We start from the raw sequence: 12,596 nt of genomic DNA, 5'->3' as shown, positions 1-12,596 counted from the left end.
GAGACCACCTAACTTGTTAAACATTTTATGATTAAAGAAAACAGAATACACAGAATTCCAAGCCTCCAATATCAACGTCAACTCGAAAGTTAGCCTGCTGTCTTCATATGTCACTTCTGGAACCACAATAATGTACGTTTCCTTGCTTTCAAATGGAAGCCTACAGAATCGCCGTTTACTTGAGAGGTCATGTTAGGAGTCAGGGTCTTGCCAATATTCATTGAGGGCGGGTGCTGAACTCAGAATGGATAGCATGCTTAGATGAGAGATACAAGTACAGGGTAACTTGGTACTAAACTTACTTTCTCGGATGAATGCATTACTTTGGGTGTAGAATGAAAAAAAATTACTGACTTTATGGTTTAATTTTCAATGTCAGTGAAATTTGTGATCAACAAACAAAACAGTTCTGATGGAATTCTCTTTGTTGTCATTGTACCAAATGTCACTTTACTGTTTTAAAATTTGAAAACGTATTCAACACAACATTTTACACCTGTATAATTCATATTTTCATGGTGTTTCTGACCATGTATAAAATATGTGCATTTCTAGCTGCAGGTCATGGTGAGTTTCAACACCCTGTTTCGGCACCTTTCCCTGCAGTCAATTGTTTCATGAGGACCAACAAACACAACAGAGATAGCCATCGATCGCAATGTCAGCATTAGGTCTTCCACACTATGTAATCCACAGTATATGTATTACTGATGCTGTAACCCCTTTATTGTCATATGATGTATCACCCCAACAGCACAGTGCAGTCTCCATAGAGAATCTGTATACCCGAAATAGCCTCACCCACGCCAACCTATGTATGAAATTTTGTTACAAAAACACATGAACATTTTTTGAATTAAACAATTTTCATTTTCTCCACATATGCGAACATCTCATACAATATGCATGCATTATGACTGAACCTGATAATAGCACTGATACCCTACCTGGGGACTAAGACTTCTTTACTGCAGTTTTTCATTAATTACATCAACATGTACAATGCACCTTCCCCCATAAGTGCACTGTGACTGTATTATTATAGTTCATCAACAATACAGGCTGTCGTCAGTAATCCTTCCCATCAACCACTGCCAGTTTCTCCTTTTGCATCCAATGGGCCATGGCCATGGGGCTGTGCTTGGGTCTACTGTATGCATGTTAAGGGGTGGACCATTTGATATCCTGGAGGGGGTCTGGAAGATTTTCAAAAAAAGTTTCCCAGCAAATGTCGATGAAAAAAAAATCTGCCAGAGAAGGCTTGACAAAAAGAAAAGGTGTGAGGTAAACAATGTAAAATGGATCAGGTAAAAAAAAATGCACATCATCAATCTGCCAGACCCCCCTCTTTGGATATCAAATGGTCCACCCCTAACCACCTGTTCTTCAAAGTTCAATGGCACCTAGGCCACAGGTATATTCATGTGTATCAGCTTCTGCATTTTTGTGAAGCTTAATTCATGTCATCAGTAAATTTATTACAACTTGATTTTCAGCAAATGTTAACAATATGAAAATTTTGGAAATCCAAATTACAAAAAGCATATTGACTTCAATAGCACAACCAGGTTTGGCTCACAATAAATGCCATTTTATTTTTAATCGTACAGTGTGCATAGTGCAGGGCACATCGTAGGATATTCAGCTCAACAGTGGGTGCTTAATAAATTACTAATGATGCAAATGGGCTCATTGTTGTAAGGCAACATTTACACATGCTAAATGCTTGTATTGTACTCTTTTATTTTGTCATTGAAAAATAAAGACTGAAATACATGCATAAAACTCTCCAATCTTTTTACTTTTGCATTGATAATTTTTGTCAAAAGACAGGAGGTTGTGTCATACCAGTGTGGAGGTAGAAAAAAGAGGATTCTAATTTATCTTTATTATTTATATGGCACCACCAATAACATCCCTTTCAGAACTGGTCTATTTATGCTCAAAAGCTTACAACATTGCTATATATACACATTAAAAGTAACCTCGGTGGAGAATACACTGCAATTGTAGAAACCATCATTCGAGATTATTAACTTGTTGAAATTTGTATTTTTTGCAATAGTTTGGTAAAAGTTACATGTACTGTGTATTTTGATGCACATGAACATGAGTATGCTCATTTGTCATTCCACATGTGAAATATTTCAGAGAAATCTTGGAGGTGCACAATATTCCCTGAACGTAAGCAGTAGACTCACTGTGTTCACACAAATTGTCTGATTCTAACAGCTTGTGAGATTAATTCCATCTTTCTGACATTGTGCAAACAGGGTCAAGTTTGTGTGTCTATTGGAGTGTCTGATGATACAAAGTGTTGGTAACCCGTCTCTTGACTTGATTTTTTCGACAATCAGGGCAATAATCATTAGAGTACCAATATTTAAAATTTGAGGTGCAACTGGGTAACCGTTTCCACCAATATCCTTTACATCACCCATCAAAGTTATGGTACTTGGGTTTGGTTTCACCATTTTTTTGAGGGGGGAGAGGGAGGTAATTTTATTTACAATATTCAAATTGATTCAAAGGAAGTGATAATGAAAAATTCCTCATCCAGAGAGAAACTAACTTCTTGATATCCCTTTTATGAAGAAACATTTGCAACTTTAAATAAGGCTACTCAGGGATAGCAAAACCTTATACAATGGTAGTTTCATGTTAGTCATTAAACATGAAGTATCCACCTATAAATTTTGTAATATCCCTGAATATCCTACTTGAAGAAAAATTATCTTTTTTATCGACCAATTAGCAGAATGATGGCAGCAGTCCTTCCAGTATCTTGACGTTATTAGAAATCACTAAAGAATACTTGAATGCTAGGTTGCTGCCCACTTGTGATATCATACATTTGGCAAAAAGTGCAACTATAAACCTTCAACATCTAAAATTGTGCCAAAACTATAATCCCAAACTTTGTCTTTTTCTTTTGGTGGTCTGATAAAATACTGGTGCATGCGAAAGTGTTATAAATTTGCAGGCATGCTAGTTAATTTGCCTGGATACCATATAACCCTGCTGGATAGAATGTGACCATTCTTCATGGTTAACAATTTGGCTTGCAATTACAGTGCGTTTCACCTAGGTACCGCAACTCAGCGCAGCGTATGAGACGGACACAATCCACATACAACACAAACAATTAGCTTGGGTATCACGACACATTTGAAAGTCACCGACTCATTGATTAATTACAGTAAACCAGCATGGGGTAGTCGCTCTGTCTAGACTGAGAGATACACTTGATCTACAACGTGTGGCTTTTTAGTTAGTTTCTGTTGAGAATACCATCACCTCTTGAACTCTTAGCTGAAATTGTAAAAGAAACAGTTACATTGTAGATCAATTCAAGTCAATTTTTTATCTCTCAGTCCAGACATCGGCTGCCCCATGCTGGTTTACTGTAATTAATCGACGAGTCGGTGGCTTTGAAATGTGTCTGTGATACCCAAGCTAATCGTGTGTTTTGTACGTGGATTGTGTCAGTCTCATACACTGAGTTGTGGTACCTAGGTGAAATGCACTGTATCCCTTGACAAATTGATTTTACGTGAGAAGTAATATTTATCAATCTGCCATCTAGCACCAATTTTGGTACATCCCTATTGAATAAATTGGACCTTTACAATATAAAATGGGGGTGAAACGGTCAAATGTCATGGGTACTCTGTTCTGTTAGTTCATTGGCTTCTCCCCTTTCAGCTGATTCTAGATCCTAGCATCTAAAAGTGAAACCAAAGTCGTTGGTTCCTGCTGTGTTCTGATAAGAATATCATTTTCGGCTACATTCGCAAGACACCATATTTGGTGGTTGTAGATTCTGAAAAGTGCTTCACTACGGACAAGGATTTTCTCAATACCTGAAAACAAAACAAACAGAACGCACAGATGATATGCATGTATGGTGACTGGTTTGATGATCGACAATACTTTTATAATTATGAAAGTAATTTACCAAATTGTTTTCCTTTGTATAACAGTATGAACAGAATGTGACCTAATGAAAAGAAACAGTACCTTGATGAAATACAAACACAAACAAATTTGTGAACCAAACCAAACATAAACACAAACACATTTACCTGTCTGGTGTTTTGAGGCAGTATAATGCCATCGTCCCACAGCCTTGCTGTTGAGTAGAACGCATCTCTGGGATCATCCTGAAATTTGAACACAGAACAGCAAATTATAAAACCAAGGAAATAAAAAAGTCCATGAACATCAATTCCACTTATCTGTTGATTTTATCTTTGCTGTTTGTGTTTTTCTAAAAAAATTACAAGAACAGATTTTTAATTATTCTGTTACAAGTTATAATAAGTGTAACTTGCAAGATCATACAACCCTTGGTCTAAGAAGCAAACCGCTGGCAAAATATGTACAGGCTGGTCTGGTGTAAAAGTAAGGGTAGCACCTTGATGTTTTATTAGAAAATATACATCAATTTAAACATATTAGAGTGCGCAAGTAAAAAGACTATACATGCTTGAAAATGACAGTTTGTTTACTCTGAATGGTTGGTGATAAAGGTGAAAGGTCACTACCTGAACTCCCAGCGTGGCATTGGGCCATATCCATAACAACTTTGGATCAAAGGATCTCCCACACTGTTTGGGAGAAAGAAACAAAAAGTACATGTTTTCAGTGATAATTAGACTCCTCAACAGTACAGTGAGAGAATTATTCAATATTATATAAATGGTACAGAGATGGACTGTGCTATTGGTCTATGCCACATTTTTCATACTTAAAATCAGGATCAGTTGCTGGCACCATAACACACACAACTATCCTGCACGTAGAATTTGCTTATACAATTACAACATTAAGTGACTGCTCAAATGCAGACACTGACAGAACACTGAAAAATACCTGGCAGCATGTGACTTTTTTATTAGAGTAAGCATAGAATTTTTATGAAAATAATCTTACAAGTTCAAATTGAGATTTATGGCAACACTGCTTATTTGCTACACTATGTGACAAACTGATGTGAAGACTTGTTAACATGTGAAGTTCAAAAATCTTGTTTCAATCTTAAACATCCATTTGTAACATTAGATTTACCGGGTAGTTTAAACCAGACTAAAGAAAAGCACAGCGGTTGTCATTATAAAGCTGGAAAACATGACAGGAAAGACCTTATGCAAACACAGGGCTTTACCATTAGTAAGTTTTCGGTATGGTAACTTCCCCCAACAACCACAGTGATTTTTGGAACTTCTGCACATGCGATGGTAGCCATCAATTTTGCTTTGGCTCTCAATGCGTTGCCTTCAGACCCTCTCTGCTGGTCAGCTGGTTCAGGGGAATCACTTGATGTTGTATTTTGTAAAAAGATGATTGGAATGTCTCGCTGGCAGCATATCTCCACAAAGTGAGCCCCCTTGAGCGCTGCATTGTGGGATACGGAACCCTGGTTGGCAACGATTCCAACAAGATGCCTTGGAATGTAAAGAGAAAAGGAGTCAAACTTCAGAATGCAAGTACCTGATTTCTGGAATGGGTAGTCAAAGAAAATGTTTAACAGAAGAAATGGCGAACAACCCCTGAGTGAAAGGATGAAGGCAACTTAAAACATCAAACAAAAAAATGCACAGAACATATATTGTACTGAAGGTTATAACTTGCAAGGGCGCAAGATCTCTACATGTTTGAAAAACAAAAACTTGTCCATATTGTTCAACAAAATCTGAAATATGCTGGATATCTCTGCCATACGGTATACAGTATCAGAAAATATGAATAATTTTTGCTTCACTATTTCCTCTCACTCTCTTGTTCACATTCAAAGGTAACTTGCATGGAGGTGGCATAGTTTGGCATCTTCTCTGGCCAAAGTTGACAGGGTTGCATTGTGTATTCTCAGTTCAATTGCTGAGATTTTGCTAGCAATGGTAAAGTCATGTTGAGGAAACAAATTACTTTGACTTTATCAAGGTCAAAGTCTCTGCTTCAACACTGTCTAAATGCACACATTTCATATTGCAAAATACCATTGGCAACATAAGATTTTTCAGTATCATCAAGGATGAAGTTCTTTAAAATAATGACATGAAAAAAGTAGGTAGGGATGGGAATACACGATGGAAGTATGATCCTTACCCACAGATGTGTGCAAACCCTGTGATCAGTGTTGGTCCGTACAGGGATTTGAATTCATGAAAGTAACTGCCATCGATGATATGTGCCAACACCTGCAAAGAAACAATCATTGAGAATGAGTCAATGATGAACACCACCGTCTCAAAATGTTTGACCACAGGTGATGGTAAAATAGGTCTGTTTAACCCTTTGAGTGCTGTATTTTTTCCCACCAAAATTTTAGTGCAACATTTTACCAATTTTTATGAACTTTTATGTAATTTTTCTGATAATAATCGCAATCATACCAATCCATAATCCAATAACACTAGGTCAAAATTTGTAAGACAATAGTTGTAAACATAGACAAACAGCACAGAACAGACAGTAAATAGACGGTACACAAACAAAGTCAAATTCATGAAAGAAAGATATATGGACCTCTGGCAAAAAGACCAAGAAGTGATGTCAGGTGTTTTGAAAATAGTAAGCGCATCCTGCCCCACATATGGCACCCGCCATATATCAATCTGTAAGTCAGATAGGTAGTGGTCACTAACTAAGGCCCCATGTCACCGATGCCATCAGTGATCATTTGTCGAAGAGAGATATAGTATTTATCAACCAGCTTGCGATACCTGCCAAAAAAGCGTTTGAATGTAGAGACAAGATCTTGCGCCCTTGCAAGTTATAACCTTCAAAAATCTGGTGATTTAACAGTTTGAAAGAGAGACCAAATGAACACAACATTTCATTGACCACAGTTTTTTATCAAAGTTTTGGCAAAAATCTGATAAAAATTGAATAGGGCAAATTTTATAAAGGCGACAAAAATTGACTTTGGCGCTCAAAGGGTTAATACTATACAGCATTTTCTGACATTGTCACACGTCTCTGCACTGCCTGCAAAGCTCACGGAGCGAGTGGTTTTGCAAGAGTGTCTGCATTTAAAACTTTATCCAAAGAAAACTCAAATTTGGTCTTTACGTTAGGTTAGCTACACAGTGAAAACATCAGAAATACTTTTTTTGAATAGTTGAAATGAAGCCTGCTGCTTGTTCATACAAAAGCACTAAATGTAATCCTCAAATTAAAGATTTTTTAAAATGGGGAACTTCAAAAATGTAATTCTAATTTTGCTGTTTATTGTAATCAAGAATCATGTCACGACAATAATGTACATAGAATTGATCATTGGATTTGTGGCACAGCTAATCACACTGATCTGCATTTACATTCAAAAAAGTTATAATTAAAGGTTTTGTTTTTTTGTAATAAGAAACAACCACACTAAACCATGAACAGAACAACCTTGGACAGTATAAAAACACAGTTCATGAATAAACCAAGTTTCAACAAGTTTCTACAGTAGAATAAAGGTAAAATTATGGCAATTTGTGCTCTCTGGCGGTCATTGTTTTTGATATGCCTCAATGAGACTGATCGTGACAAAGCTCACTTTGTGCATGTCGATGTCTTGATTTGGCCCTGTAGTTGCAAATGCTGCCAGGTTCTCAGCTGGGAAGAGTGGATCTTCATACTGTGGTGAGGGCGTGTCATAGATGGATGGTACATTGAGGGTGTTCACTATGTCCCTACCGATGGTGAAAGCTTCTTCTTCATTCTCAGCATAATGATCAGTGCAACCACTGACTCTGCAAATACCACACAGACACAAGTTTTACATCCTGGCAAGTTGACTTGGGGAAATAAAAAAGCTTTAAGAGTTTTGAAAGGCTTTCTATCATCCTTTATAGAAACATGTGAGAAGCAATTCTTGGTTCTGAGAAAGTTTGCATCGCAATATGTGATTTCACAGTCTATTGTGGCACACACGTGTAACACATAGGTACATGTATATGGTTGGGGAACCCTGGTACCATTTTTATTATTACATGCTTCATATATTGAATGTCACACGCTCCATAGGATTCAACGGTAACTTACTGATGCTGTCATGGGCCGCTTTAATAGTCATCATTTGACTGACAGTGAACTGGAACTATTTGCAACTTGAAAACTTTGGGATTTGAGAACATTCAAATTAAATGTTTTACATGAGAAATCCGGTTTTACAAAATTTTGCATGAAAAATCGATAAACCACATAGCAGTGACTTACATGTATCGATGAGCCATTTGATGATGAAAATCATTCTATTTTTAAACTGATTTTCATCTAACATGGTAATTAAGCTTACAATTGTCATTTGCAAATGAAGAAAAACGTTTGGAGTGAGAACTACGTAAAAGAGGCATATAACAAAAACAGCCCGAACAAGGGACTATGTACCCTCGAGGCAGGAGACAACTTGCTCTCCTTACATCAGGCAAATTGTCATGTACCTAGGGGCAATAATATACAATATTCACCAATATGATTGCATTGATATACACCATTGGGAATCCCTGTAACATGATACAGGAACTCCGGTAAATTTACTTAGGTATCACTCATTACAAAAACTATAATATACAAGTCAATGCAACCGAAGATTTCTCTTGCTGTGCAATGATAATGTCAAAAGAAAGGTATCACACAGAATATTTACCGGCAATGTAAATCTGCACCCCCAAGCTTTTCAGCTGAAACCACTTCACCGATTGCAGCATAGACTAGAGGTGGACCACCAAGGAATATAGTCCCTATACCCTTGACAATCACAGCTTCATCTGCCATGGTAGGAACGTACGCCCCTCCTGCAGTGCAGGACCCACAGACAATAGCTACCTGTCATCCAATGATTGTAACAATAAGTATGGTGTTACACACATTTTTTTTTAAAGGCAACAAATTGTTATTAAAATGCATTTAGAGAAGGGAGGTTATAGCATCTTCATAGATGGGAAAAACTTTGATGCGGTTGTAACTAACAAATAACTGTTCAATTTGTTCAGTGTTTGGTAATGAGCCTCATGACTGATATTTCCTGAAGTGAGACGCATTTTCAAGTTTAATCCTTTGAATTATATAGATCCTTTTTTTTAAAATTTGTAGCAAAATGACACATGCAATTTCAGTGAATTCAACAGACAACATCATTATTTTCTTACCTGAGGAATCTTCATTGAAGACATAACTGCCTCGTTATAAAACGTACGACCACCATGGTCTTCACCTGGGAAAATGTCAGCCTGTTGGAAAAGGTGAATAATATATGAAAACATCATTGAGCATTCAATTCTCTTGCAAACGTAGGCCTAGATCCGTACACAAAGGCAATGCAGCAATGTTATCCTGGAGGGGGTTTACCTTTGGAATTATTAAAGGGACATAAGCTGTAACTTGTGGCAAGTTTTCCAGTATTCTGCTTCTGTATATCAACTACCGTGTCTGACCCTAATCCATTTGTCATGTTGAAATTTCAAGTATTCTTTTTGTCAACACAGCTTGTATGTGTGTAGTCATCATTGTTTATTGTTTACAAGTGAATTCTAGTCCGGACTTGAATACAATTTTTAACAATAACAATGGAGATTATATTCATATAGGTTGTGTTGATATGCTAAATACTTGGCATTAAATTACAGTTTAGGGATTCAATGCAGAAAGTGTAGGAAAACCACAAAACAAAAGTTCTGAAAAAATAGCCAAAAGATACAGCTTATGGAGCTTTAATATATTAGACAGGATTTGCCATGAAACTGAACCTAAAGGGGTGAGGTACTTCGTTTAGTGTATTCTGTCTGTTTCATGGATCAATATTTTTTTCTTTCCACCGAAAAAATGTGATATATCTGGGAGAGTCTGATTAGTATTTTCTTGATAGTCTTGCCAATGGGGTTGGGCCATTTCAATAGCAAATTTCATGAGCCTGATTTCCAAATCTCCGATGTAACCCTGCAGGGCTTGGGGGGGGGGGGAGTTCATTTACTGTTGTATCAAATAGAGGACAGGTTTTTCAGTAACTCTTTACAGATTCCATGTCCACTGACCAAGTTTAGCTGAAATATGGTGGTTGAAGTTTGGCTCTCTTCTCTGGCTAAGAGTCTTCCATTCTGTATTATTCTTGAATGTGCCTCATGCACAGTTATTCTGCCTCTCAAATTTTCACAAATTCTTTTCTAGTCTACTGCTTGTGGGAGTTCATTTAGAAGCTCTTAGAGTAAGTAAAGTTTTCACACTCTTAAAAAACAAAAACTTAATTTTCTGCATACAGTTGACAAAGAGAACGACGGTTGCCATTTTTGAATTTCAAATATCAGTAAATGTTTTAAGTAATTTGCATGGTCATCCTGATTTTTATTCTTGCATTGTTAAGAGAAAGGTTAAAAGTGTTGTTGAAAAAAATTTGAACAAAAGTTTGCCTTTCACTTTTGAGACATAAACTACCTTACTACGTATGCTAGGCAAAATGACATCAACAACCAAATGGTCAAAGTTCAAAGAAGAATGTGAAGCATGGAACTCTGATGTAATGAACTCATTTCCAAACTACCCGGTTGTCTCGCTCTTATTTGCAAAATCTTACACTACATTGAACATTTAACAGTCTTCTAATATGGTTGTGTCCGCAGTGCTTGCATTATGAGGTTAGTTCATAAACATATTGTTCCTACCTGTAATGGGAGAAAAGCACCCCCACTATCGACAATATAGACACATGGCAGTCTGTTCAGCGTGGCGATCTCTTGGGCACGCAGTTGTTTCTTCACTCCAATGGGATAGAGAGTGCCACCTTTGATTGTTGCATCATTTGCTGTTATCATGCAAGGCACGCCATTTATCCAGCCTACGCCTATAGTATGTAAGACAGGGAAAATGAGTGTTGACAACAGAAAGAAGTTATTTACAACATCAATTCCATTAAAAAGGTAAATAATTGTTCTTTGTTGAATAAATGAAATGTCTGATGTTCATGAAATTTAGAAAGAGACATTTCATCTAAATCCAAGTGTCTTTGTATTGAGGTTACTATTTACAACAACATTCAACCAATATTACATGGATTAGCCAATTTTAGATTTGCTGTTATATCAGAAATCATCATGTATAACTTTAGAGGTTAAATTCAATGTCAAAGTCTGATCTTAATAGTTGGTGAGAAAGTAGCAGCTCCTTGATATTCAATTACTTTGATTAATACAGGATGAAGTGTATATATCCAGCAAGATTTATGCTTCATGCTCTTGATACCTTGGCTTTGAATAGGTTTACATCTTCACATGACCCATGAGCTTCAACTGCCACTTTCTGAATTATCTGGTGAATGCCTGTCAATTCTCATTGTGAACAACCTATTTTCAGATTACTCCTTCATTAACTGAATAATAATAAGGATGCATGGTTCTATTTGAAAAATTCGAAATAACACTTCCCCGGTTTTTTAAAGTTTTGTTTATGAGGTGATATGTCAAAGAAGGCGGAGATTTGATTTCTGCTAATGCAATGACGTTGCTGGAAAGAATGCAGTGCAGAGAGTTAAACTTGCAGTTTATAATACAACTAATTACATAACAACCAAAGAATCCGACCAGATGTCATGTGCAGACATTGGAGAGCTCAAGTCCGCTCCACTGCATGCATCATTGCATGCAAGGTTTATAGTCACTGTACAGAACTGACATATCTGCATTACCTGTGATCACGCCAGCAGCAGGAACATCCCCATACTGCAATCCTAACCCCGCAAAAGGCGAAAACTCAATGAAGTCTTCGCCGTCATTATCTACCAGCATTTTCAGTCGTTCCCTTGGAAGAACCTTCTTGTTCTTCTGAGTATGCCTCTCTCGTGCTTTGTCCCCTCCCCCTCTCCTGATGACGGCCATCAACTGTTCATATTTGGCTTCAAGTTGCTTGCTGTATTCAAGGCGTTTGGCGTACACTTCGGAAGTCAGATCGATCGTCCCGTCCAAAATCCTGCCTCTACGGCCACGAACATGTTCGGTAGTGTGTTTCGATCGTTCACTTCTGGTTTGCACTTGCCGATCAACGACAAGAGGGTGCTGAGCAAGCACAACTTTGCAATTGAATCCCGCGGCAACCCGACTTCGAAGAAAATTCAGGGACCGCAAAGCATGCATTTTTGGCTATGAATCAGTATATTTCATAACGCGAAAGTCTGAGCATATGACTCCACTGAAACTAGCCTAAAATTACCTGACTGTTCATCATAAAACGGTCATTGTACACTGATTTTGCTTCGTTGCAGCCGGCGACGCGATGCTCAGTGTACAACACCTTACGGGTTCTTGTTAGTTGACCTTTGAACTTTAAGAGTGGACCCCAAACTCTATCAATAGAGGGCGTTCCAATCGATATCTTGTCCTGCATCCTCTATTTCACACCACAAGTCATTGACACCAACTCTTGGAATATCAACTGCTATGAATTGCACTGAACCAGTATATAATGATGGTGAAAATACAGCAACCCAATAGGTCAAGGCCTTTCACACTAGAATTTTAATAGCTGTCATAATTTAATGGCAAACCCCCGTAGCAATGCATATACCACCCAGTTTAATAGCTATATGACAGTGCATTTATGTTGTGAACTGGTCAAAATCT

The 12,596-nt window shown here is 37.4% G+C and overlaps 1 protein-coding gene across 1 annotated transcript; it reads right to left on the bottom strand.

Moving 5' to 3' along the window:
* Positions 1 to 1,719: 1,719 nt before the first annotated feature.
* Positions 1,720 to 12,280, bottom strand: LOC139138518 (methylcrotonoyl-CoA carboxylase beta chain, mitochondrial-like). The gene is made up of 10 exons (XM_070706923.1): positions 11,666 to 12,280; positions 10,647 to 10,825; positions 9,141 to 9,221; positions 8,639 to 8,817; positions 7,547 to 7,742; positions 6,109 to 6,200; positions 5,168 to 5,447; positions 4,548 to 4,610; positions 4,086 to 4,163; positions 1,720 to 3,863 (listed from the first exon to the last, which is right to left on the bottom strand). Exons 1-10 carry the CDS (start codon positions 12,108 to 12,110, stop codon positions 3,786 to 3,788), a joined length of 1,671 nt encoding a protein of 556 aa, XP_070563024.1. The 5' UTR covers positions 12,111 to 12,280; the 3' UTR covers positions 1,720 to 3,785.
* Positions 12,281 to 12,596: the final 316 nt, after the last annotated feature.

The sequence above is a fragment of the Ptychodera flava genome, chromosome 8 (genome assembly GCF_041260155.1).
Source record: "Ptychodera flava strain L36383 chromosome 8, AS_Pfla_20210202, whole genome shotgun sequence".
NCBI lineage: Eukaryota > Metazoa > Hemichordata > Enteropneusta > Ptychoderidae > Ptychodera > Ptychodera flava.
This window is presented reverse-complemented; position numbering and strand designations above follow the sequence as displayed.

Coding starts and splice junctions, on each gene's coding strand:
- LOC139138518 (XM_070706923.1), bottom strand. CDS start 12,110: ATGCATGCTTTGCGGTCCCTGAATTTTCTTCGAAGTCGGGTTGCCGCG. Junction 9,222..10,646: donor GTGCTTTTCTCCCATTACAG/GTAGGAACAATA, acceptor CTTTTCCAACAG/GCTGACATTTTCCCAGGTGA. Junction 5,448..6,108: donor GGGTTTGCACACATCTGTGG/GTAAGGATCATA, acceptor TTACATTCCAAG/GCATCTTGTTGGAATCGTTG.